The following is a 25668-nucleotide window of genomic DNA, read 5'->3' on the forward strand; positions in this document are numbered from 1 at the left end:
CTGCTGGACCACGAGATACAGTGGCAGGTCATGTGTAATGTGTAATGAATCTCACCGCCATAGCTTGCCAGATGTCATGAGTTGATAATACTGAATTTGAAATCATTACCTACGTAGAATCGATTATGTATTCATCGAACGGATGGGATCTAACGTCAGTTCGTTGGCTCGTATGTTCAGCAGCTCAACTTCGTGAACTCGAACATCTGGCGAATGACCATACATAAACGGAAGGGACGCCCACCTACCCGGTAACGACAGGATCCTCCATGTGACCTAGGTAACTTGTGAGAATGGGAGCATGGGTTGGAAGCACCTGCTGCATTGGAGAGAGGCAGAACGTGCGATTGCCTAAGTTCGACAAACCCTCCTTCGTCTTTTTCCATTGGCCCCTTCCGTCAAAGATACTGCATTGCACAAGCAAAGACAAAAAATCCCAATCTTTCTAAAAGAGATCAACGAGCCACCACTCCCAAACAACACCCAACATCCACTCACCCAAATCGCAAAGATCCCATCAATCCACCACCACAACGTCAAGAAAATGCCACCCCAAACCACCCCATCCCTCCAACAAAGCCTCTCAGCCCTCCCACAAGAAATCTACGACCAAATCCTCCACCACGTAACAACATACGACACCACCCACGCAGACCCCATCACAGGTCTCACCACCCGGCCCATCACGCGACATTACAAAATTCCCCATCCAATTCCACATCAACCGCCATCTCCGCAAATTCTTCGCCAGAGAATACTTTTTGAAAAGTTTCTTTCCCCTCTCCGACATTGTCGGCATCAAATTCGGCTCTCGTTGCTCTCCGGCAGAGAATCACATCGAGCAGAAATGGCTGGCGAGTTTGGCTGAAGAGCACTTTGAGCTACTCATCGACATTCGGACGGGATCGGAGTCATTTCCAACGAGGAGGATCATGGAAGATTGGATGCGTTCTGCGAGAGAGTAATGGCCGGCCGGGTAGTCATGTTCAGCGACGTGCGAACGCGCACGAGGAGAGAGACTTGGTCGGATTGGTTTGGCAGTGAACGGCTCAATGGATGACACCGAGGGGAGAGGCAGMGGCTGGGGCGGCCTGGCTGGAATCATTCTTTCAGAGACCACGATCGTTGGGAGAAACCATCATAGCTACACCGCGTACAACTTATGCCCGTCAGAGCGGTCGATGAGAGAACATCATCAACAAAAACAGCGCCCTCAACTGCCCTCCCCATTGTAAAACGGGCTACTCTGCTAGTAGTAGTAGAGGTTCTAGCAGCTCGACACGAAATTGTCGATTCTGCAGAGAGCAAAGCCTTGAGATGTGACAAAGACGGCCTACTATCTTGATGAGTAAAACGCTGTGACCTTGCTCCAGTGKTCGTTTCATGCATTGCAAATCGGCTAATTCTGTTCTTGGTATGATGCTGTGTCCAATCCATAAAAGATAGTCAAGCGATCTCATGTCTCAAGAAGAGGAAGCATCGGACAGCTCAGGCCCTCTGCTCTGCTCCGCATCCGAGACCTGTTGACCAGTGGGAGTCGCTTCCCCAGCAGACGCAGCCGTTCCCTCACTGACGGCTTGGCTCTTAACCTCCGCCTGCTCACCGCCGGCACCCGCGGCATCAGTCGATTCGCTCTCATTGTTAACGACCTCCTCCGCGGCTACTCGCGCAGCTTCCTCTTCTCTTCTTCTCGCTTCAGCAACCTCTAGCTCGGCAAGTCTTCGCTCTTCGGCCTCTCGAGCCCTGACAAAAGCCTCTCCAACTCCTGGCCAGAGACTGGCAAGCAGCAACACAACAGCCCTGACCCTCTCTCTTCCCCATCGCGCCCACTCATTCTCTCCTCTCCTTCTCTCCTCCATCAATCTCCTGGCAACCTCCTCTGGCGTAGGCATGGCACCAGCAGGGCGGGCCGGCTCCACAGCAGCAGCACCTTCCCTAACAATGTCTTCCCACCAACCTCTGATCACACCTCCATCTCCTAGCATCCCCGCCCTCATGAGCCAGAAACCCAGGGCGATTGCGCCGAGTGCCAATGGCCTACGCCAGCCCATGTTGGAGCCTAGCAGGAAGTAGCTGAAGATCATGATTCTCATCAGCAGCCAGAAGTGGCGGAGGAAGAGTCCCACTGGGTTGATGGCGACCGCGTCACCATTCCATGGCGCACGCCTCGCCTGAACAACCCGCGCTTGATCCAGACCCGCGGGCTGTGGCTGTGGCTGTGGCTGCATCGCTGGTGTTGCATGGTTCGCATGAACGTTTGCGCTGTTGTTCAAAGTTCCCGTAAAGGTTCCGTGTTGAGGCTTCATAAGGAGAGCTTGAGGTGATCCGGTTGAGTCAGAGAGGAGGTAGCAAGTCACGTTCTCTGGGTTTTCTGGAGGCGGAACACGGATCGAGCGAGCCATTCCAACTCGGTACGTAGCATGTTGCGATGGAGGCGGGATGTAATATGTATTACCGGCGTGACGACGGTTCAAAGTCGAGTGAGGGACTGTGGATTGGATGTAATCGTGGACATTGCGCGCCTGCTCTTGCATGCGCACAATGCGTGCAATGTGTGCATTTTGCTCCGGCGTGACATGTTCCGCCTGATACTCGGCACGATGCTCTTGCAGCAAACGGTTCAGGTCGGCGATCTGCTCGCGTACACGGCCGAGCGCGAGTCCTGAATTGAATGCCTCTGCTGGATCTTCGCGGACGGCTGGCGCAGGGTGGAGCGGGTTTGGGACAGGATGTTGGAAAATACGCTGTTGGTCATGGACGGCGAATCGCGCTCCGTATGGTCCAACACCTTGCACGAAGAGGTTGTGCGTGCGGGGCTGCCCTGGAAGGGGAGGTGCATTGAGCTGTGCTTGCTGGAAAGCAACATTGGGCAGTGGTAGCTGTGGAGGCGCATCGGGCAGTGGYAGCTGGGGGATTCCAGCGGCCCCCAGGGGTCCATGGAACGGCTGCCGCACTGGAACTTGTCTCACCGACGTTGTAAGCCTCCTCCTGAGGAATTCAACTCGTCGCTGTCGTTCCAGCTCTTCTCGCGTCTCCGGCAGTCTCGTCTCCGGTAGTCTTCCTGGCCAATCTACCATTTCTCGTAGAAGGCGTTGCTCATCCTCGTTGGGGAATGGCTCCGGTGGCGGAGTCGCAGCGCGCCCTGCAGGCRCAACATATTCCGGAGCCTTCACCACTAGGTGGACGATATATTCCGTTTGGCTGGGCTCTCTCGTGATGTTCAACGCGCTCGCAAGTGTCTGGTCATTGTCCACCAATGCTCGGCCAAAGTAGAGCAGTCGCTGACGTGCGGGTTCCGGATTGGTGGGGAGCGAAGTGTGGATCAGGTCTCGCACTTGACCAAGCGTTGTGTCGACGGGAACTGGGGAGGGAAGAACGAAGGAGTCTGGATCGCCGTCAATGTGACCCGGGGGAACTTTGAGGCGGAGGGTAATGTGTGTGGGGGGATCGACGGGCGGCGTCATGGTTGTGAGGTCGTCGTTGATGTCGATGTGGTTGTGGTTGTGGTTGTTGTTGTCATGCGAGTGTGGTGTACAAATCAATAGGGTAGCTGGTCGGATTGGATGTCGATTGAAGTGTTGGTTAGTTTGGCGGGGCAAGCAATGGAATGCGTCGCATGTTGTCGATGGGTGGATTAAAGCGACGTTGATGGAGAAGGAAGTGAAGCCGGCAAGCTGGCAAGATGATCGACCGTCGCGCCTTCCAAACACCGAATGACGAGAAGACCGAATGAAGAAACGAGGGCAATGCTACATTTCTACTTTCACTTAAGTGACGAGGAGATCCATCTGTTCAGTTACCGGCAGACGTCTCATACTGCAACTTAGACGAAACATGGCCAGTCTTCCAACAAACGTGGCGCGTTTATGCTGCAACTTTCACATGTTAATTATGTTCCAGTCAATCAAATGCGCCATCAACTTTAGGTCGTCAATTCAAGCGGCATGAAAGCTTGATTAAGCTCATCTCTCCCGCAATGCGCATGCATGTCAACGTCACTCTGGGTGCAGCTAACCATGTCGTCTCGACAAATCTCCGTCCCACCGAACGTTCTGTGACTGATATATTTGGACGATTGCACCGAGTAGAAGAATGCCGCCTCGCATGCTCCGCCCGGCACGGATGCCCCGCCTTCCTCTACAAACGACACACCAACACCACAATCCCTCCTTCTTTCAATCATCTCGTGCGAAATCCACCCTTCGCCCCGACCCCAAAGACTCGGGCTCCAAAAAGGAACGCCGCTGGAAACCAATCCCCGTCGCCCTTGGAGTCGCGTTCCTTGGTGCTTTCCAGCTCTACCGCATCAACAAACGGGAAAGAGAAGAGGTTCGCCGCCTCGAGCCCGACGATGACGATGCTTCGCCTGCGAAACGGCGGCAAAGGATCCGACCATCGGGACCCTGGACGGTGCAGGTCATGAGCACCATCCCACTCAAAGCCCTCTCTCGCTGGTGGGGATGGTTCAACAGTATCGAGTTGCCCTACTACCTGCGAGTCCCCGGCTTCAAGCTGTATGGATACGTTTTTGGGGTCAATTTCGATGAGATTGAAGAGCAAGACCTGCACAAGTTCAAGAACTTGGCCGAGTTCTTCTACCGCACAATCAGACCGGAATGTCGACCGTTGGATCCTACAAGAGATGCCATTCTGAGTCCCGCAGATGGACGGGTCATTCAATTTGGTGTCATCGAGGGAGGCGAAGTGGAGCAAGTAAAGGGTGTGACATACAGTGTGGACGCATTACTCGGCGATACCAAGGCACAATCCGCCAGCAGCAATATTGCCGGATCGAAAGCATCTCCACAGCCATCGGGAAAGAGGACAAGAGAAGGAGACGAAGAAACCATTCGTGATGACGAGGAGTTCGCTCAAGTGAATGGCATCTCATACACCCTCCCTGATCTTCTTTCCGGCGGCAACAGTACAGAGAAGAAGTCCTGGTGGCAGCGGATACGCTCGTCCACAACCTCCTCTTCCAGCCAAGACGATCAAAGCACAAAATCCTCCGCCACCTCGGAACAAGAAGTCGCCCGCGATCTTGCCTCCTCTCCAAACGCCCCGAAACCATGGTACGCAGCATCCGCTCCTGAGGTACCGACCACATTGTACTATTGCGTGGTATACTTGGCACCTGGCGATTACCACCGCTTCCACTCTCCAGTCTCGTGGGTCGTCGAGTCTCGACGTCACTTCGCTGGGGAACTCTACAGCGTATCTCCTTACCTTCAACGCACCCTCCCGGGTCTATTCACTCTCAACGAACGTGTTGTCCTCCTCGGAAGGTGGAAATACGGCTTCTTCTCATACACCCCCGTGGGAGCCACTAATGTTGGTAGTATAATCATCAACTTCGACAAGGAGCTACGGACAAACTCCTTGTTGACAGACACCCGTGCGGATCGCGAGGCCGAGGCGGCAAAGCAGAGAGGGGAGGTCTATGCTGGGTATGCCGAGGCTGGGTATTCGAGTGCGAGCAGTGTTCTAGGAGGGCATGCGCTGAGGAAAGGCGAGGAAATGGGTGGATTCCAATTGGGAAGTACGATTGTCTTGGTCTTTGAGGCGCCAAAGGGAAGGAGACCAACTTTCGACGAGGGATTCCATGACGAGGGAAGGAAAGGTGGATGGAGATGGGGAATTGAGAAGGGCATGAAGGTGAAGGTTGGAGAGAGGTTAGGCTGGGTCGAAGAGGAGGACGAGGCGCGATAGCAGGAGCGTGGAGCGATGGTTATCAACTCGGAGCGCTAGTGGTTCCGCTCTCGAGCTGGTTGTAGAAGCACGAGGCAGTGAGCTGGAATGCAGCGATGTGAACAGCGTTGCACGGTTCGTTTGCGCAATCAATGCATGCTGTCGTCTGACGCCACGTGCGTGGCGCAGGAAAGGCCGCAGGGAAGGAGGGAATTCGTGGCAGCTGATTCGCTGGAATCCATCGCGACTCGAAGCTTAAATTTGAGCGCCGCTCGACCTCACGTCGACAAATTTGCCTTTCCTAACATATCATCGAAAAGCAGAGCTGTACCTCAAGAAAGAATTGCAAGATTGCAATACATCTACAAAGACAAGACTTGCGAACGCCGTCTTTGCGCATATTTATCTAAAGATCAGAACCTAGAGTTCCCATGTACGGAAACACCAATTTCTCTCCACTCTGCACAACAGCGCGTAAGTAAACAGCAATCATAGGCTCAATACCAAGTTCCAAAGCCCTCTCCAACCACTCCTCCAATTCCAACTCCACAAATTCCTTGCCATGAACTTTTTCCATGTACTCCTTGAATTCCCCCGGCAGGACTTTGACGCCTCCACTATGATGCCGGAAGCGTAGAGAATGAGGAGGAGTAGTCTGATCCGCTTGGATTGCGCTTTCAGCAATAGCTGCAGCGACCGTTTCGACCGGAGCAAAATCGAAGTATCCCGAGACTGGAGAGCTGGAGATTTGAGGGATGGCGCTCATGAGGGTTGAATATTTCAATATAGCGTTGAGGGAGTCATCGGAAGGTGCTTCGTCCCCGATGAGTGCGCAGGGACGATGAATGGTGATGGGGAACCCGGAACCGTTGTTCTTGGTAGCTTCCATAGCTAGTTTTTCCAAGAAGACTTCTCCTGCCCATTTTGATGCCGTGAGACCTTCTGATCCATCTGTTTTGGGAGCATGGTTCTTGACACTGATTGGTGGGAGTGCGGCTTGTGAGTCGTGGGGTAGGAGTGTGACTCGACTGGAAGAAATGAAGTGTAGCGGAACTCGGCGTTGAGATGCCCAGGATGCGAGGGTCTTTGTGCTGAGGACATTCGTTTGACGGAGTGATGCGTAGTTGTTGAGACAATGTCCATGGCTTCCCGCTATGATTATGCGATCTACGCTTTGGGTGATAGATTTGATTGCTTCTTCGGACAAGCCGAAGTTCTCCTGATGATCGCTACTGTCTTCGTAGATGACAATGCGTGTGAGGTCGACTCCAGGTGGGAGCTTGGATAGCGATGGAACTGCAATGCAATGGATACGTTTGATCGAAGGGTCTCGAAGTAGTGCGTGCRAAATATGGCCACCGAGGAAACCATCTGCGCCGGTAAGAAGAATTTCGCCCGATGGTTGAACGTCAGCTGGCGGGCGTGCTGCAAGAGTCATCCTTAAATCATCCGTGAGGCTTGTTTCCTGTTCCCAATCGATGGGTTCACTGGCTGGTAGTCCCGATGATCGATCTGTGATCAAGTCTGCCATGCTGCCGAGCGTGCTATGCATAAACATATCTCGGATTGAGACCTTTACAAGCATGTCTTTGCGGATGGCTGCTTGTAACTTGACCAGATGGAGCGACGAACCTCCCATTGCCCAAAAGTCGATATCGTGGCGTCTTGGGATGTCGGCACGATCGAGCACGCGCTTCCATAGCAGATGTAGCTCCACTTGCTTCAATGTGGTAAGACTGGCCGTGCCGCTTCCAATCTGCACACCGCCCGTCCGAGGGGATGGCAAGGCTTGACTCAACGCTCGACGATCCACCTTGCCATTGGCGCTCAGGGGTAATCTAGCGAGTACGACGACGCGGCTTGGATGCATATGTCGAGGTAGGTCCAGCTGCTGCATGAATTCTTCCAGAGGCGCTTCAAGATTCGCGACATCGTTCCCTTCCGACAGGGCGTTCTTGTGACTAGTAGGAACCACATGAGCGACGAGGTAGGTATCATCCTCCAGCTGCTGCAGCGTCACCACAGCATCGGAGATAAGGTGTGACCCTTGCGAAAGGATCGCACTCTCGACATCGCTGAGGTCCACTCTGATCCCTCTAATCTTGACAACGGTAGAATCGTTCATCCGTCCGAGAAACCCCAGCGTACCGTCTGATCGCCAGACACCTCGATCTCCCGTCTTGTACATTCTTCCTTCGGAAAGTTTGATACCATTGCCACAGTCCAATTCGAAGCTCTCAACGAATGAGTTTGCGGTGGCATTCGCGTCGACATATCCCAGAGCAAGCCCCACTCCGGTTATACATATCTCACCAGGAATACCTGGTGGGCAGAGATGACCGCGAGAATCGAGCAGGAAAATTCCAACATTTGCAAGGGTCCTGCCGACAGACGAAGCACCCTTCGTGAGAGGATCGTTGCATAAGTGTGGTTCGTCGTGTTGGATTGTCGCACAGATGGAAACTTCGGCTGGACCATAAGCATCGGAAAGTACAGGTACTGGACTGCAGCCTGCATTTTGTATCTCTCGGTAGAGCGCGTCTGGAACTTTGTCTCCGCCGCACTGTGCCAAACGCCATCTCTTCAGCTGCGAGATGGATTCTTTGCTGTATCGTAGCCACATGAGATACTCGGTTGGGGTTGCAAACGTAAAGCTTACATCCTCCTGCACCATCAAGTCACTCACGGCAACAGGATCTCCGCGGATTGCTTGAGGAGCGATGACTAGAGTGCCTCCATGGGCCAACGAAAGTAGAGCCTCGGCAATAGCCATATCGAAGCCCAAATTGGTTTGTTGGAGTATAGTTTCGCCCTTCTTCACACCATGCAGTTCAGCTTGGTTGGCAAGGTAATTGCGGAAGCCACGAGTCGAGAGCAGAATGGCTTTGGGAACTCCAGTCGTACCACTCGTGCAGATAATCAGGGATGCTTTGCTTGGATCTTCGAAGTTCCGCACTGTCTCCGAAGTATTGACTGGTGTTTCCTCGAATGATAGCAGGCGAGCAGCTGATTCCGACAACTGAACAACTTCGGAGACGATGGCGAAGGTTGCTGCATGGCAGAGTATCACGCTAGGCTCAGAGGCCCGAATCATGATGCTGAGTCTTGAAGCGGGTAATGTTGCATCAAGGGAGACGAACGCCGCTCCTACCCTCAAAGTTGCAAGCATTCCAATGATCCACTCTCGCTGTGGCTCGCAAATCACGGCAATTCGAAGGCCTCGATAAGGAAGAAGACGCAGAGCCAGAGACACGGTCGCCTCGGACAATTCCATGTAAGTCATAGGTCCGGAAACATCCTTGATGGCTATGTCGGCCTTGTGATCTCGAGTCACCGTCTCGATTCGTTCGGTTATGGTTGACGGCCAGTCAGCGTATTCGTTAACTTTACGGCCTCCAAAGTCAAGAGACTTTTGGATCTGACTGCTGGGATACATCAACAGATGCTCCAAAGGTGACTCTGTAGCAGAAGGCTGCACCACACTCTCCAGAAGAGTAATGTACATCTGGCTGAGTAGCTCGGTGGCCTCTTGCGAATACAGATCCGCTCGAGTCAGGACTTGCACGTAAGACGGACCAGATCCAGGCATTGGAATGACGCAAAACGAGATATCATATGGCAGTGCCGAGTCATCGGATTGTTGAATCTTCATGTGACAGTTGCCGAGAGGGAAATCGCCAGACTGCCCATGCCTAACATCAAAGCCGACCTGGAAGATTGGTGTACACGTTGGATCTCGGTGGGTGCCAATAGCGTCCAGCATCGTGTTGAATGGCACACTGGARTGTGCCCGTGCTTCTCGATAAGTCGTGTTGACTTGCTGAACCAGTTTCCGGAATGATGTAGCCTTGTTTGTTTGGATTCGTAGTGGGAGCAAGTTCAGGAAGAACCCAATGCTCTCTGCAGTATCGGCATCACGCCCCGAATCTGTGACGCCAATGCAGATGTCGCCCTCGATATCAGCCAAACGGGATAGAAGAAGATTCACCGCAGCCAGGTATACATTCACCGACGTGACGCTGAGTGAGCGACTGATGGCGTTGACTCGATTTGCGACAGACCCGTCGAGTTCTGCGAGGCTCATACGATTGGAAAACACGTCAAGTGGTGGACGTGTCTTGGCAGATGCAAAGGGCAGAAGTGGGAATGTCTCTGGGGCTGGTGAAAGTTGACGTTGCCAGAATATGTTCGAGTCATCTGCAACATGTGTGGCCTCCTCTGTGGCAACTTCGATGAGCGACTTGCCAGGAGCTGGCAAAGGTTCGCCCTGATAGGCTAGATGAAGGTCTCGGAAGAACGTCCGCCAGGCTGATCCATCCATGGCGATGTGGTGATATCCAATAAGCAATGTGTGCTCATTGCTAGTGTGAGTGATCAAGACAACCTCAAGGGCTTCGCCTCGATGCAGTCGCCACTTTCGCGTCCTTAGCTCATCTTGCGCACTCTGGACTATGTCATGGGTATTGTCGGTCTTTGGAGGGACCGTAATGTGCTTGAAACGATCTTCAGCTTTTTCAAGCAGACCTTGACGTGGCGTCTCTGTGGCATCTTGGAAGAAACATGTCTGTAACCCAGCGTGGTGCGTAAAGACAGTAGAAACAGCACGACGGAGCCGTGTGACGTTGATGAAACCATGCAGGTCATAGGTCAGCAGATTGTTGTTCTGACTCCGATTTGAAGACATATGGTCGGCGACCCACATTCTACAACAGGAACGTCCAGTCGTCAGCAAAAGCAATTTGATTGAGAGTATCTCAGATTAACTATGAACGGCGACGACAGGGCAGGACTCACCTTGCCTGAGCGTGCGTCATGGATGTGATGCTTCGAACCCTTGCAACGTCTTCCACTTCATCCTCATCTATCCTCTCCTTGGTTTCGACTTCAACAGTGCTCACACTGGCCGCCGGATCTGAATCCCCTGTATTGCTCGAGCCGGGAGATGTCGAGCGCTTGCCGTCTGACGATGAGACACTAGCTGCTCCCTCTTTATCCGACTCGTTCTCCGGCGCAGGAGAAATTGCATTCGATGAGTCGGTGGAAATCTCAGCGACGTTCTTGCTCCTTTCTGCAAGATATTGACCGGCAGCAAATTGCGCAATGACCTCTCCGCTCTCTCCACTCAATATTTTGAGCACCGGAACGTCCACGTGGACCTCCTTCAAGAACCAGGTACGGAGCTAGTGGGTAGAAGAGTTAGCAATGGTTTGGATAATTCCGGTGTAGCCCATAGTCTGGGTAGCTCGAGAGAGATCTTCGAACTACCCAGCATGCCTATCTCCCTACATTGTACTTACCTCAACTGCGAGGAGAGAATCTATGCCCACATCAAGCAAAGATGCGTCGGCTTTGAAGTTGTTGGCCTGCATTTGGAGCATGTTCTCAACGCGTTCGGCTAGCGCTTTTGTGAGGATAGCTGCTGCCGCTTCCTCGGTCGTGGCAGCGTCTAGTCGGGTGGCGAGTGACTGATGGTCCGCATCGACTCTTCCAGCCACTGGCCCAGATCCACGTTCCTCTCTAACATAGTAAGATGCAAGAAGATTGTTGAACCAGGGCGGATGCGCTTCACTCGGAGTATTAGTGTTGTAGCCATAGTGGCCCATTCCAGATACTATCTCAGCGGTGGTAGAGTCGACCACTTCGCCTTCACGAATCGGACTTGCTGCCACGGCTTCGGCAAAAAGTTGGTGGACGTCAGATTCGGATAGTGGCAGCTTCATCGTGCGCGCCAGCTTATCGAACAGAGATTGGCCGCGCTCAGCGACATATCCCACGTCTGCCACACACCCAACTTCCATGACGGATGCAGCAAGTCCTTGCTGTCGACGATGCTTCGCAAGCATGACTTGGTACAGCGAAGCTGCATCGTAGTTGGACTGGCCCGCGTTGCCGATGACACATGACAAAGTAGAGAAGAGGATGAAGAAGTCTAGGTCCGAGTCTTGGAACTCCTCGTGCAAGTTCAAGGATCCTTGTACCTTTGGCGCGAGCACTTCTGTCATGTCTGAGGCATTCATKTCGAGAAACAAGCCGTCCCGTAGCACGAGAGCGGCATTAGCCACACCCGCGATAGGCGGCATTTCAGTACGCATGGTAGCGACTGTGCTCTGCACAGATTGCCTGTCAGACACATCCATTGAGTACACACGGATGTTGGCTCCAAGATGTGCCATCTCTTCTAGCCATGCGGGATCCACTTTTGCGCTACGACTTGCCAACGCAATATGGCGTGCTCCGTTTTCAACCATCCATCTGCAAATCGAACGACCCAGAGTGGATACCAAGCTGACCATGAGGTATGATTTGTCAGGCGAGAACATACCACGGCCATGAATCGGGTTGACAGAGATGAGCAGCGGGTGCTCATMATCAACAGACCAGTCAACCACAGCGGGAAACTCCAGCGATGTGGCCGGCAAATTGGGCAGACGGTGGGCAGGAATGACTGATGAGCTTTCGGGTGATTCTTCCTCTGGGTTATCGACGTCGCCTGCCAAAGCTCGCATAATGACACTGTCGAGCTCTGTAAGGGGCAGAAATCTACCCTGCAGGAGTAGCGCGTCCACGTCCAACGTGGTGCCCGGGAAGATAGACAACAGCCTACTAGCGACGGAATCATCACTTCCAAGAGCGACCACAAACCCAATCTTGGAGGGGAGAGCTCTCCGTAGAATGTAAGCCGATGACTGTGGATGTAAAGACACGATGTCGCCGGCCGTGGTTTTGGCACTGGGTGATGACTGAGTGAATACAAGGCGCGAAGCTGAACCAGCCAGCTGTGTTATGGCCTTCATCAGAGCCTTCGAAGCACCATGGATGATAACATGAGGCTCTTTCAAAGAAGACGGACGTGGCATGGCCGCGAGTACTTGTTTCGCCAAGATCAGATTGGCACAAACCCTCAGCTGCTGTGCGGTGCATAGTGTCTTCGTCTTCACGTGCAAAGAGGAGGTCTGAGGCACAGATACTGTAGACGAGTGCGCGCCAGCAAGGCTGAGAACGGGTTCGTTTCGGGAATCAAACCCAGCCACGAGCGTGACTGACGAAGCATGCGGCATGGTGACCGAGAGTGATGTACGAAGCGTTGTAGTGTCTTCAACGTTCACATCGTGGCGATTAGCATCAAGCATCCACGGCGAGTCCTCTTCCAGGTGGACACGTCCGTCACGCGAGGTTGCAGTGTACTTCCGGCCATTCATATCGGCAGAATTGACAGATTTGGTGATGTGACGGATAGCGGAGTTGAGGCGTTTGTTGCGCTCTAGATCTGGCTTCAAACGGGGGATCAAGACTTCGTCATCAGCGAGCGTCAGCTCAGGCTCTGCTGACCATAAGATCGGCTCGGCCGTGAAAGTGTTAGAAGAACCCAGCCTTAAACGCGCGAAGGCTTCAACAATCAAGCGGGCGTCGGGTGGTCGCGAGCCTTTGCTGGCGGTATTCAGGAATTGAAGATTCATGTGCTCCAGCTCGATCACCACAGTCCGGCAAAGACCAATCATCATGGCCGAGGATGGATCCTTGTCGTCAAGATGCCCGGTCGTGACCCAAAGGACGTCTGTAGAATTTGCGAAGAGGGACTGGAGCTTCTGCAGGCGGCTATCGGTGATTGGATCGGCAAAGAATGGTCGCTCCAGATCACACAAAGCGATCACTGCGGTGGGCGATGAGGTATGAATAGCAGGATCAATCTTGTCAATGCTTTGGACCACCTGAACACGGCCAGCGAAACGAGCCACATGCTGGGAGATCGTTCGTACCGTCCGGGACATAGCCAATGACTCCCCACCGATGATCAAGACTTGGTCGCTCACTGGCAAGTCATCCAAATGTTCAAGTGGCTCGCGAAGCATGTCAATCCGCGTATCTGTGGCTTGCGTGACAACAACCGATACAGCTTGCGTTGTAGGACTCGGAACATCACCTTGATGCCTGTCGACACCGGTAAAGCCAGTTTCTCTGAACAGATCATCCCACCCTTGGAGTGTCAAACCTGGCTGACTGGCCTTGCCTTCCCTGTTACCAAGCCACCAGCCCTCCAGGGGGCCCATCAGGAGCAAGCCCTCGAGGTATTCACCAGTGACTTCAAGCATGAACAGATAACCACCAGGCTTCAGCAGACGACGTACGCTTTGCACCGACTTCTTCAAGTCTGCAGTAGCGTGCAGCACATTAGCTGCAATGATCACGTCTTGAGATTCTGCTTCGAATCCTTGCTCCAGAGGGTCACGCTCGAGGTCCAGAACTTTGTACGCCACTCTATCAGCTGCTGCTGCATTCGTCCTTGCAAGCTTCTCTCGTGCTTTCTCGAAGAACCCTGCAGAAACATCGGTAAACGTGTATTGGCCGACCGCGTCTCCAATCTGCTCCAGCACACCCAAGGTGGTACCACCACTTCCAGCGCCGACCTCGAGAATATTGGCACGCGGATAGCGGTGGGAAAGCGACTGTACAAGATTGGCAATGGTACGGTTGAGGCGAACCTGATAGCGGCCGTGCGAGTACAACGGCGCCCAGACATTCYCGCGGAGGTACACCTCCAGAGGGCGCTCCTCTCCCGCCATGACTTTGGCGAGATGCTCGCCCGCAACATGAAGCGCCCTCATGTCGGCTTGTTCCTTAAATTCTGATGTGTTTTTGTACTTCTCCATGAGCTCAGCAGTATCATTGGCCCATGATTTCTGCGTTACCGGATGGCTCCCATCAAGCGTTTTCTGCAAGACCTTTTGGACAGCTTTGTAGAACGCCTGACGGTCCCAAGTCCAGTCAGCAATCTGGGACTCAGGTACAGTGGAAAAGTAAGTGCGGAGATAGTAGTATGACGCCCGGTTGATAGCTTCGATAAGTCGCAGCTCAGCAGCATCAGGATGAAGCTCGACCAGATTGCTGACGTTTCCATAAAACAGGTCGGGCTGATAATCAAGACGGGAGAAAACGGGGCGATCTTCTGACGCACTCGGMTCCGTCCAATTGTCCATTCTGAAGCCTTCAACTTGCAACAGGCACTGTCCGGTTGGCCCAAACACATGGATATCGCCTTCAAACGAGCGCACAGTGTTGTWTGTCAGGAAACAATCCGACTCGAACACGACTTCTTTGCCATCGTTGGACAGAGTATGAGCGTGAGGATCAAACACAAGCCGGGACAATGCAGCAGGCAAGAACGAGCCTCGGATTGGAATACGGGTTGGGTTCACGAATGCGGCAAGGATGGCTTGCAGTGCCACATCAAGTAGACCGGGATGGAGTATGTATTTCTTTCCAACATCTTCGACGGGCCAAGATGCCTGGGCACTCGAAAAGCCAAGCGTTCGTCGAATATGCTTCATCCCCCGGAATAGGCCTTGATAGTCCAATCCCGTGGTCTTCAGAATCGCTTGATAGTACGCTTCGCCGTCCATTGATGTCGTGCCCGAGCGCGAAGGGCATCGGGATGGTAGCAGAGACGCACCTGATCCATCACTGTCATCGTTTGGAGAGAACAGCTCGATGATGACGCGTCCGCCACAGTTCTTCTCCAGGGTGCCACCGCTCACGCTAGAGTGGCATGCAAAGTCTGCTTCGATGGTAGTGTTGGTGCTCTTCTGACGACGGACAGAGAAAACCGTCTCGACGCCATCGTGGTTGTCTTCAAGTACTAATGCGCGGGGGATCACCAAGTCGCGGATCTCGATCAGCTTGATCTTATCAATGCCAGCTATCTCCGCAGCCGCTTCGATTGCCAGAGCGACATATCCGATCGTAGGGAAAAGGATGGCCCTCTGGAAAACGTGACCTTGGATCCAAGGTAGTTCGTTTACCTTCATGATGTTACGCCAGCGCATTTCATTGTCTGAATCATCAGCTGCACGTCTACCGAGTAACTCATGCGGTGGTCGTTCTGCCAAGCGGTGTCGGCTGGATAGGCGGCTTTCTTTCCAATATGCCACATCATGTGACCAGCTATAGCTTGCCATATTCTTGAGCACGACCGCGTGCGGCGGACAGTCCGGGCCAAGATAGGCCTTCCTCCAACCATTGAAGTCTATCCAAGYCCCGAGGGTCAGCCACAGTGACCCGATCGCGGCAGAGAATGCGGTGACATCGTTATGACCTCGCTGCAGAGTCGCAATGTACGGAAGATTCGCGTTGGCTCCCAGAACAGCGGTGATTGTTTGTGTCGCTGGACCCTTCAAAGCAGGATGGGCGCCGACCTCAATAGCTACATCGAATGGTCCTGCACGCCACAGGGAGCATTCAACGGCTTCGGAAAACAACACCGGCTGGCACATGTTCTCCACCCAGTATTCTCCCGCAAGCACGCCGAGATCTTCTGGGTCGTCGAGAAGCTCGGCGTGACCGTGCACTGAGGAAATCCAGACACATTGGTCATTTTGAGGCTTCACTTGAATGTTGCATGCCTTCAACGAGTCGAGGTAAGGTTTGGCGCAAGGAAGCATGTGAGATGAATGATAGGCGGTATCAACCTTGAGCAATCTTGCAAAGGTGCCCTCCTTCTCAAGCATTTCTTTGGCCAAGATAATGGCGTCCTTGTCGCCAGAAAGCGTGGTTGAAGTAGGAGAGTTGCTAGCCGCCACGCTCAGGCGACCGATGAAGGGCTTACTGTCGCAGAAGTCTTCCGCATCGTCGATACCCAAGCCAACCGCTAACATGGCTCCTTGCTGACCTTGTGTTCCATTGGCCAGATGTGCGTGTACACCTCGGTAATATGCTACTCGCATAGCATCTTCGGCCGAGAGCAGTCCAGCCGCATAAGTTGCAGCAATCTCACCCGACGAGTGTCCTACGACACCACGGAAGGTGATGCCAGCAGCAACCAAGGTGTCGACTAAAGCGATCTGAATGGCCGTGCAAAGTGGCTGGGACAAGGCTGCTTCGTCAAGGCGAGATTTGGACTGCTCCTGAAGCAGTTCGTGAGTTAGTGACCATGTTGGTGGATCAGGGAGTGATTTCAAGGTCGCTTCGCAAGCCTGGACACTTTCACGGAACGTATGACATTGTTTGATCATATCCCGGCCCATCGTCGCCCATTGTGCACCTTGTCCAGTGAAGATACCAAGGATGCCAGGCGTGTGCCACTTCAGCTTGGCGGGAGCACGWACTCCGATCTCAGATGCCGCAGTTGACTTAGTCGTCGCTCGTAAAGCTTCGATCAAGCCACTTCTTGTCCCACCTGGAAAAGAGATTCGTTGTTGAAACTTGGTCCGGCGCGTTTGTGTGAACCATGCCAGATCCTCGACGCGAACCACACTGTCTTCTTCCTCTAGCATATCGGCCAGACGGCAAATACTAGCTGCTAGGGAAGTTCCCGTTGCCGCTGACAGGAGTAACGGCCCGGCGAAGCAGTCCTCTGCAGCTGTGGTCTGCTCGATCTTGGTTTGAGGCAGGGAAGACGACGGATGTTGCTCTACATATTGCTCGATGATAGCGTGGCAGTTCGTGCCGCCGAAACCAAAGCTATTGACACTGGCACGACGTACAGTTTGCACAGCAGGCCATGGGATCGCTTTCGTGGGCACCTGGAGTCGGTGGTAATAAGGCTCGATCTCCGGGTTTAAGCTCTTGAATAGCAAATTCGGAGGAATTATCCCATGCTGCACCGCGAGTGATGCCTTGAGAAGTCCTGCCAGACCAGCGCATCCCTCTAGATGACCAATTATTGTCTTGATGGAGCCGCAAAACAGCTTTTCGTCGCCAATATCAGTCTCATCTTCGCCGTCGCTCTTCACATGACCGAAGAATGCGCTGTAGATGCCCTTTGCTTCTTGAGGATCTCCAGCCAACGTCCCTGTGCCATGTGCTTCAAAGTACTGCGGTCGGTCATTCTTTTTGCGAAGATCGAGGCCCGCACGAGCATAAGTCGACCTGATAAGATCGGCTTGCGCTTCGCCACTTGGCATTGTCAAGCCAGTTGTTCTTCCATCTTGGTTCATCCCTGTCTCACGAATGACTGCCTCTATATGATCGCCGTCTGCGATCGCTTGCGAGAGCGTTTTTAACATTAATGCAGAGACTCCTTCGCCGCGAGCGTATCCGTCAGCAGACGCATCCCACATAGAGGATCGCGAGGTTGGCGAGAGCATGTGCAATTTTGCTTCGCTCACGTAGGGTACACTGTCAAACACTAGRTTGACGCCCCCTACGATCGAGTTGCTTGATTCGCCGGTGCGCAACGACTGCACGGCAAAATGTAGAGCAGCCAGGGATGATGAGCATGCGGTGTCCATAGAGACGGAAGGGCCAMGAAAGTCGAAGAAGTAGCTGATGCGGTTCGAAAGAATGCTTCGAGTTGCACCTGTGCCGTGATATCGATCGACCACTTCTATATCCCGTCCCTGAATGTCGTGGTAGTCGTTGGTCATACAGCCTACATATACCGACGTGGCGGTTCCCTGCAACTTGTCCAGAGGGTATCCAGCACTCTCAATGCATTCGTATACGCTTTCAAGCAGCAAACGTTGTTGTGGATCCATTGCATCGGCCTCTCGAGGATTGATATTGAAGAATGGGCCATCGAACAGTCGAGGGTCCTCTTCGAGCAAATAGCCCTTGGCGACGACATTGGTAGAGCCATGATGTTCGCCATTCTCGTGATAGAAAGATCCAAGACCAAGACGATCTTTGGGAATGTCGATAAGGACGTCCTTTGGGCTTTTCAATAGATCCCACAGCTTTGAGGGAGACGAAGCCGATCCAGGGAATCTGCACGAACTGCCAACGATAGCGATGGGTTCGGCCATCTTCCTGTGCTTCACTCTCGAAGTCCTGTTATTGGAACTTCAATGATGATGGTATATGGTATAAATCAGCAAGATATTGTCTGTCATTCGCTCGCTTCTCCAGTCTAGCCCTCTGCATCAACGAAGATATACCGGACATACCGTTTGAATGCCGACTAGGGCTTCACGGCGAGCGATTGATCGACATGACGAGTCGGGACTAATCACACGGCGTCGACGACTACAGTCTACAACGCCATGGTTCATCTCCATGTCAAACACTCGGTCAACAGAGTGGAGCTCCTGCAAGCGTCGCCTCAAGACGGCCCTAGAAATTTCTAGGGTTTCGCAATGCGATTCATATCCTTCGCCCCTTGGTTCGTTGGAAAAATGTCATAATGGCTGGCACTTCGAGCGTCTACTCTCGCTGCATCTGTGCCGCATCAATCCTGGATACCGAACAAGGCTGCCACAAGGGGATGTGTTGTTTTTCAGCTGCTGGCAAAGAAATCTGGTATTTTATCAGACGACACTCATCCGCTTGCCGACTTGAGCCCTGATTCAACAAACTACCAGCACATAGGCTAGCTCGGTCTGGCAATGCAGCACGCGAGCCTGCAACTGCCCAGGGCATGTAAATGACGCATTCGTAGTCCGAGGCGGTGTCTCGGTGTCTCTGGCTGATATCCTTGTCGATGGAAACAGACCTCATCATTATTCGACTATCCATCATTAGCTAGAGGCAGTGCGAGAAACGGAGGCAACTAAGTGCAGGGTGGGAATGACTCTATCCGGGCTGTCTTCGCCAGATATACGAGCATTTCTGACAGGCCAAAGTGGCTAGGGAGCTTGCTGTTAGTGATATAAAGTTGTTTTGACGAGCATCATCCAGAACAAAGCACACGACGGTGCAGTAAGCCCATGCTTAGAGGCGGCGTCGCGTGTATGGCTGAGTAGTCAGAGCTCGCATGGAAAAGTGCCGGGCGGCAGTACAGTAGTGTTCCCCACGGGCAGACAGTGCTGCCGTCGCGATAATGGGTGCCGGCTTGCCCAATCCGCTGTCGTTATGGGGAGGAGAGACCGTCGGCGCCGCCAATGCTTGCCTCTAGAACAAGGCGGCAAGGCGGCGAGGAAATAGCGGTGCGCATTGACCACATCCATATTAGCGAGATCGGGCCCGAAACAAGCGAGATCGGCATTCCGGGGCCGACCTCACGTCCTCTCCCTCGCAACGCAACACACACACACTACTGTACGAACTGCCAAGGTATATCGACTGGTGGGGGTCGTGCTGTTCACGGGAGAAACACTGGTCGCATCTGCATATGCTTACTTGGCTGGCAAATCTCCTACAAGATGGAGTACACCAGCTTCTTGCCGTCAGTCAACCCTTTACGCAGGGCATCTACGCCCTCCGGGATAGCCGCCAGACCTCCACTCCGTACATCCATAGGATGTATTTGGATCAAACCAGCGTTCACGAGCTGCTGAGCCACCGGATTCCACCGGAGCCCAAACATCTTATGCTTCGGCCGTGGAGCTCTTCTGTATGGCCTTTGCCATCGTATCGCTTCGCCGCTGACCGTCCACGCCACTATCCACTCCGGACGTACATCCCGCCTGGAATGATTGCGTATTGGGAATTGGTCCAGTCCCACATACCTCCCTCCTTTTGCACCCAACGCATTGTAACAGACATTCATGCTCGCACTGTCGGTTATGCAGTCAAGCGCTGACGCAAGTCCCTGCTTGGTGTAGTTCCTGACATCTTCTGCGACCGTTGCATTATGGTAGTCGTAGCACGCAACTGCCCCGAGCGCCTTCATGCGTTCGAAATGTCGTGGAGAGCATGCTACGATGGGCAACATCCCTGATCTGAGGCAAACGTCAGCAAACGTGGTGGGATCATCTCGATCATATGACTCACAGTGCAGCACACTGTACAGCTATTGTCCCCGTCGCAGTCCCTGCACCATAAACCAAAAGGTATCTCTCCGAAACATCTCTTTCTGATGGCGCCGGTGGCAATGGCACCTTCAACGTGTAGTGAAGCGCAAGCCCAACGGTCATCAGCGACATTCCCAACGTCGCCGCTTGCTCAAAACTCATACCCTCTGGCACTTTCCACACAACCACATCTCTTATGGCAGCATACTCTGCAAAGCCACCATTCTCGGGCGCATCGGAGGCATTGCCTTTGACTGGGCCAAAAACTCGATCGCCGACGTCAACGTTCTGGCTGCACTTGTTACCAATCGCTACAACCTCGCCGGCGACGTCACATCCAAAGGTCGATCCTGCAGCTGGAGATAGATCTAATGACTTCCTGGTACAAGTGTCAGCGTTCTCCCACCAACGAATTTGCAGAGTCATATCCATGTTACCAGTCAAACGGGTTCAGCGCCACGCAGTGCACTCTTACAAGAATGTCCTCATCTTCGACCTGTGGAAGAGCTGCGTTTTCCTCCAAACGAAGTGTCCCTGCCCCAACGACCTTTATCGCTCGTTGTCGGTCGGGAAGAACAGCGATTTGATCAACACCCATTTTGTTTGCAGAGACGGTGCTGGACTTGGCTCACTGGTCGTGATTCACACTGACTGGACTGTAAGTGCTTCACCGACAGTTCAATCCGGCCGCATATCTAGAGAAGGCGATTGCGCTCTCGCTCATGATGGCATAGTTGACTACTCATTTACAACCGCTCTTTAAGCGGCGAAGGGCCGATCGCACAAAACACTCCGCGTAGCAAAGACCCCGGCGCAGAACGACTCGTACCAAATCGYACCCGCTTTGCAGGTCCGAATTGCGTTGCGAGATAGCAGTTCGCTGTCTGGGATTGCTTATTGACCAATACGACGAAATTCCGACGCACTTTAGAGGCAGTGCTTACAGAGGCCTTGCTTCGCGGTTGAGTTTCAAAGCAATGCCAAGATTCGAGCTTGGGGACCTCGATTGTCTCTGGCCGCCATGACTAAATGCTTACATTCGCATGTGGCAGATGCTTGTCTATCAGAGCCGAGCAGGGGAGGGGACCCTGGTCTGCGTCTAGGCTATCGGTCATRGCTTGCGTTGGGGCTCATAGCTCCAGTCATAGCTTACTCGTCCAAGAAGGGATAATCTACTGGCAACTACCCACGCTCAGGATGGTTAGCATGCTCGCAAGGACGTTCTCAAGCTACATAGAGGCTCTTCGCGTGTATTTGATGTCGCTGACGAGCTAATTGTCGGGCAGGTCCGTCAGCCTCGGACAGCTTCGTACCCGGCAAGGTGGTTGCCATAGGGTGGTTGTTCACTCCGCATCTGGCGCCCAACCACTACAGGATATTCAACGATAATAGCTTGTACAGGACCTTGGCTATCGGGGTAGTAAACGGCTATAATCCTAGCAGCCTCGAACAGGGTGTGTCGCCGATAGCAATCCTCGGAGGCAGTGTAAACCGGGTTCATTAGCTGCCGTCTTCTAGCGCTCTACCACTCCGATGCACGAAGATGCTGTACCGATGAAGTACCAAACGAGAGTTGATGAGAACACTATCGCGGCGGTCCTCGGTCCTTCATTATGTGTGCGGCGGTGTGTGTCTACCGGATGTTTGGATTCTGAGACCAGCATGAATGAGAAGCCCTCTCAGTCATCGGCAGCAAAGGTTTCTACTGTACAGCACATTCCATGAGTGCGATATTAGTACCAGCACATCTTTTGCGTATTTACCTGCTGAGTCGAATCGGATAGAACTGCTCCCAGGTCTTGCCATCCGCCATCAACGCCACAGATGGAGTTGTTCATGCTGGGAACGATTGCTGGAGGAGCTTTGATATTGTTCGCGCTCTTCCAGGTAAGACATCAAGATGAACACACATTTCTTTAGTCGTTGACAATTTCACACGTATAGATCTCACAAAGGTCTCGTGACCCCCTTTCTCACATTCCTGGGCCTTGGTACTCCCGATACACTTCCTTGGTCTTTGTTTTCAATGCTTTGGTCCCGCGAGCACATGTCTATGTTGACAATCTGCATCGCTCATATGGACCAGTTGTGCGTTTGGCACCCAATATGGTCGCCGTGTCAGATCCTGACGGAGTGGCGGACATCTTTCGATCTAGCAGAGGGTACCTGAAGGGGCCATTATATGACTCTCTTCTGAGGAGTTTCTTCGCCACTAGAGATCCTGCTCTACATGGTCAACGCCGCCGACTCTTTGCTCGGCCACTGGCCAACTCATCGATTCTGAAGTTTTGGTCGGAAGATGTCCGTCAACGTGCGACGCGAGCAGTACAAAGGATCAAAAGCGATGCAAAGACCAAAGGCGAAGGCGACGCCTACAAATGGTGGAACATCATGGCCAATGATGTGATTACAACCGCATCTTTCGGCGAATCGCTCAATCTCTTGGAGTCCGACGAAGTAAGTCAGATCCGCGAATGCATCATGTCCCCTACTAACCAGTACTCAGCATTTGCCGTACATCGAAGCTGTGAAGAAAACATTGAGATGCTCTTCTCTCTACAGAAACTTCCCCAGAATCATGCCGCTTCTCAAGCATCTGCCTATTCCTCGGTTACAGGAGTTACTCACTGCGAGACCAAAGGTTGAGAAATACACCGCCAAGGCTGTGCAGAACTTTCGTGCCAATGGCATGCAACGAGATGGCAATGATATTAGTCGCAACATCTTCACACAAATCGTAGCCCAGGCTGATGATCAGGATGAAGAAKGTCTTCGGGCTATCACGGATGAAGATGTCCATGACGAAGCTCTCACCTTGATGCTTGGCGGTACTGATAGTACGTCCTCAACACTTACATATTGCACATGGGCTGTGCTGTGTCATCCTGAGATACGTGACGAGCTAGAGCGTGAGGTCTCAGCTCTATCCGACGACTTGACTCCCAAAGAGCTTGAGCAGGCCCGTTACCTCAATGCAGTCATTCATGAGACCTTGCGCTTACATGGGCCCGTGTCTGTTGGTCTGCAGCGTGTGGTCCCACCGAGTGGTGCTCGCATAGCGGGCTTTGAACTCGGCCCTGGTACGGTGGTATGGCCTCAGATGTAAGTCTAACATACGCCTCGCTTGTAAAACTCACTGCTCGCACTTACTCACGGATATCACCAGGTACACCACTCGCTACGATTCAGYAATCTGGCCAGATCCAATGAAATTCGACCCAACACGCTTTCTGGACGTCAAGCTACCTTCCATGGTCGAAGGCAATTTGACATCCACACAGAAGAAAGTCTATGTTCCTTTCGGCGGTGGGACCCGCATGTGTCTTGGAATCAACCTGGCATATCTGGAACTACGTCTCGGTCTTGCTATTTTCTTTAGGGAATGCAGGGGAGCGAAACTGTCGAATAGCATGTCGTTGGATGATATGACCCCGGATCACTTTTTTGTGAGCTCTCCGAAGGGACGCCGATGCTTGATCACGCTTGCCGATTCGAAGGAGTGACTTGGCGGCCGCATGAGGAGACAGGATTCATGATAAAAGAGAGATGACGACAACGTTGGAATAAATGGCGGAGTCCCGCTCACTTACAGTTTCCCATTTTAAGAGTTTCAACTTTCTTGTCTTCCACCTGGCTCTGGGACATGTATCTTGACATTTGCCGTATAGCAGATATTATCATGGAGTTGTTAACGCTCTATACTTCATCAACCACCGGCGCCCATTCATGAGGTTCCTTGCCGTTCATGATGCCGATCAGCCAGCCTCGGACCAGCTGAGAACACAGCACTCCATCCACGGGGTCACAGTTAATTTCGACGTCTCTTCCTTCGAAGTGAATTGTGCCCACTGGCGTCACAAACAACGCAGTTCCTGTTACGAACGCCTCAACAACGTTCCCCTTCTCGTGGGCCTCGAGGACTTCACTCATGGTGAAGTCCCTTTCGACGACATCGATTCGCACGCCATCACCGACCGTTTCCTGTAGTCTCTCTCTGGCCAGCTGCAGGACACTTGCTCGAGTAATCCCAGGTAAGATTAGACCTCCTTCCAGGGGTGCAGTGACGAGCTGCCACGTTTTGTCTGCCGCACGCAGCACGATGAAGAAGTTGCTCGCTCCCGCTTCAGTGACGAATCTTTCGGATCCAAAAAGCCAGAGGATCTGATCGAACCCCTGAGCCTTGGTCTGCTCCTGTACCACCAGCGTCGTTCCATAGTTAGCTCCCAATTTATGCTGTCCATACCCTCCGGGCCAAGCACGACTTTGTTCTTTCCCAGARGCCAGCAACTTCATGGATCTTCTCGGTGGAGTCGCCACTTTCTGTGGTTGCTCTGGACCTGTGATTGAGCCGATGGCTTTGGGAAAGACGGTCAAGAAGATGAGAAGGATTGCCGAGCGAGGTCTTAAAGTGGCCAGAGCTGGATCAGTGCCCATTAAGACCGGTCGTACATAAAGGGCTGCCTCTCCATCGTCTTTCGGTAACCATTTGGGCGCTTCGAGAGAACAGAGAGCAACGATCAATCTTTCAAGCTCCTTTGGCTCGAAATCAGGTAATGCCACACGAGCAGCCGAGCTCCGCATTCTTTCACAATTATCGATGGCTCTGAATAATCGTAACCGACCATCTTGACCACGAAATACTTTCAACCCCTCGAAGCATTCCGTAGCGTAATTCAATGCAGATGCGGACGGCAGGATTGGAATTGGTCCATATGGTTGGAGTGATGGGGTAGACCAGCCGATAGATACACTCCAGGAAACAGTGATCATATGATCAGTATGGTACTCGAGTGTTCTGACCTCTAGGGAACTTGAAGAAGGTAGAGGTCGTGGATTTGTTGTTAGAGACTGTTGTAGCAGATTGGCATCTAGCCTGGCGGTCTTTGCTTCGTTTGTCATGCTGTACGCCAAATTCAGGGGTTTGAACTGTGAAGCACTTTGTCCGATGGTGATCCTGTTGTAACTCTGGTCAATGAAGTCTGCTCCTCGGATCACAAACTACAGAATACACCGTACAGTATGCCTGTGGAATGGGCCGGGATAATCCTTGCACGGCAGTGAGCGGCCTCCAACCACACGCCGTATAAGTGTTGTACACTAGGCTTGATGATTCAGCTCGCACATGCATGTGACGCACACGGTCAGTTTTCGGCCTACCTAAGTGACTTCCACCTGCAAACTCGTTTACTTGGCCGGCGAAAGCTTCCCTGGTTTCATACCCTGTCTATCTCGCCGGCGCTTGAGGCAAACTAAGTAACGACTCCAACGAGATGGCGGCCGGATCCCTGCTCTAGTTGCAATTGTTTCAACTCTGGGC

General features: G+C 52.8%; 6 protein-coding genes; 2 read left to right on the forward strand and 4 right to left on the reverse strand.

The window, feature by feature from the left end:
- Nucleotides 1-1463: 1463 nt before the first annotated feature.
- On the reverse strand, nt 1464-3464 carry RCC_04866 (uncharacterized protein; the record flags this gene model as incomplete). The annotated part of the gene is made up of 1 exon (XM_023770143.1): nt 1464-3464. The coding sequence occupies one exon, from the start codon at nt 3462-3464 to the stop codon at nt 1464-1466; it is 2001 nt and encodes a 666-aa protein (XP_023625911.1).
- Nucleotides 3465-4092: 628 nt separating this feature from the next.
- On the forward strand, nt 4093-5709 carry RCC_04867 (related to phosphatidylserine decarboxylase; the record flags this gene model as incomplete). Its single annotated transcript, XM_023770144.1, has 1 exon — nt 4093-5709. The coding sequence occupies one exon, from the start codon at nt 4093-4095 to the stop codon at nt 5707-5709; it is 1617 nt and encodes a 538-aa protein (XP_023625912.1).
- Nucleotides 5710-6094: 385 nt separating this feature from the next.
- On the reverse strand, nt 6095-18425 carry RCC_04868 (related to polyketide synthase; the record flags this gene model as incomplete). XM_023770145.1 has 3 exons in its annotated part: nt 6095-10391; nt 10483-10868; nt 10986-18425. 3 exons carry the CDS (start codon nt 18423-18425, stop codon nt 6095-6097), a joined length of 12123 nt encoding a protein of 4040 aa, XP_023625913.1.
- Nucleotides 18426-19753: 1328 nt separating this feature from the next.
- On the reverse strand, nt 19754-20949 carry RCC_04869 (related to C.carbonum toxD protein; the record flags this gene model as incomplete). XM_023770146.1 has 3 exons in its annotated part: nt 19754-20279; nt 20332-20730; nt 20789-20949. 3 exons carry the CDS (start codon nt 20947-20949, stop codon nt 19754-19756), a joined length of 1086 nt encoding a protein of 361 aa, XP_023625914.1.
- Nucleotides 20950-22175: 1226 nt separating this feature from the next.
- RCC_04870 (related to benzoate 4-monooxygenase cytochrome P450) lies at nt 22176-23854 on the forward strand (the record flags this gene model as incomplete). XM_023770147.1 has 4 exons in its annotated part: nt 22176-22238; nt 22296-22808; nt 22858-23453; nt 23518-23854. The coding sequence occupies 4 exons, from the start codon at nt 22176-22178 to the stop codon at nt 23852-23854; spliced, it is 1509 nt and encodes a 502-aa protein (XP_023625915.1).
- Nucleotides 23855-24047: 193 nt separating this feature from the next.
- On the reverse strand, nt 24048-25250 carry RCC_04872 (related to branched-chain amino acid aminotransferase, cytosolic; the record flags this gene model as incomplete). The annotated part of the gene is made up of 1 exon (XM_023770148.1): nt 24048-25250. One exon carries the CDS (start codon nt 25248-25250, stop codon nt 24048-24050), a length of 1203 nt encoding a protein of 400 aa, XP_023625916.1.
- Nucleotides 25251-25668: the final 418 nt, after the last annotated feature.

Source organism: Ramularia collo-cygni, assembly GCF_900074925.1.
Source record: "Ramularia collo-cygni strain URUG2 genome assembly, contig: RCC_scaffold06, whole genome shotgun sequence".
NCBI lineage: Eukaryota > Fungi > Ascomycota > Dothideomycetes > Mycosphaerellales > Mycosphaerellaceae > Ramularia > Ramularia collo-cygni.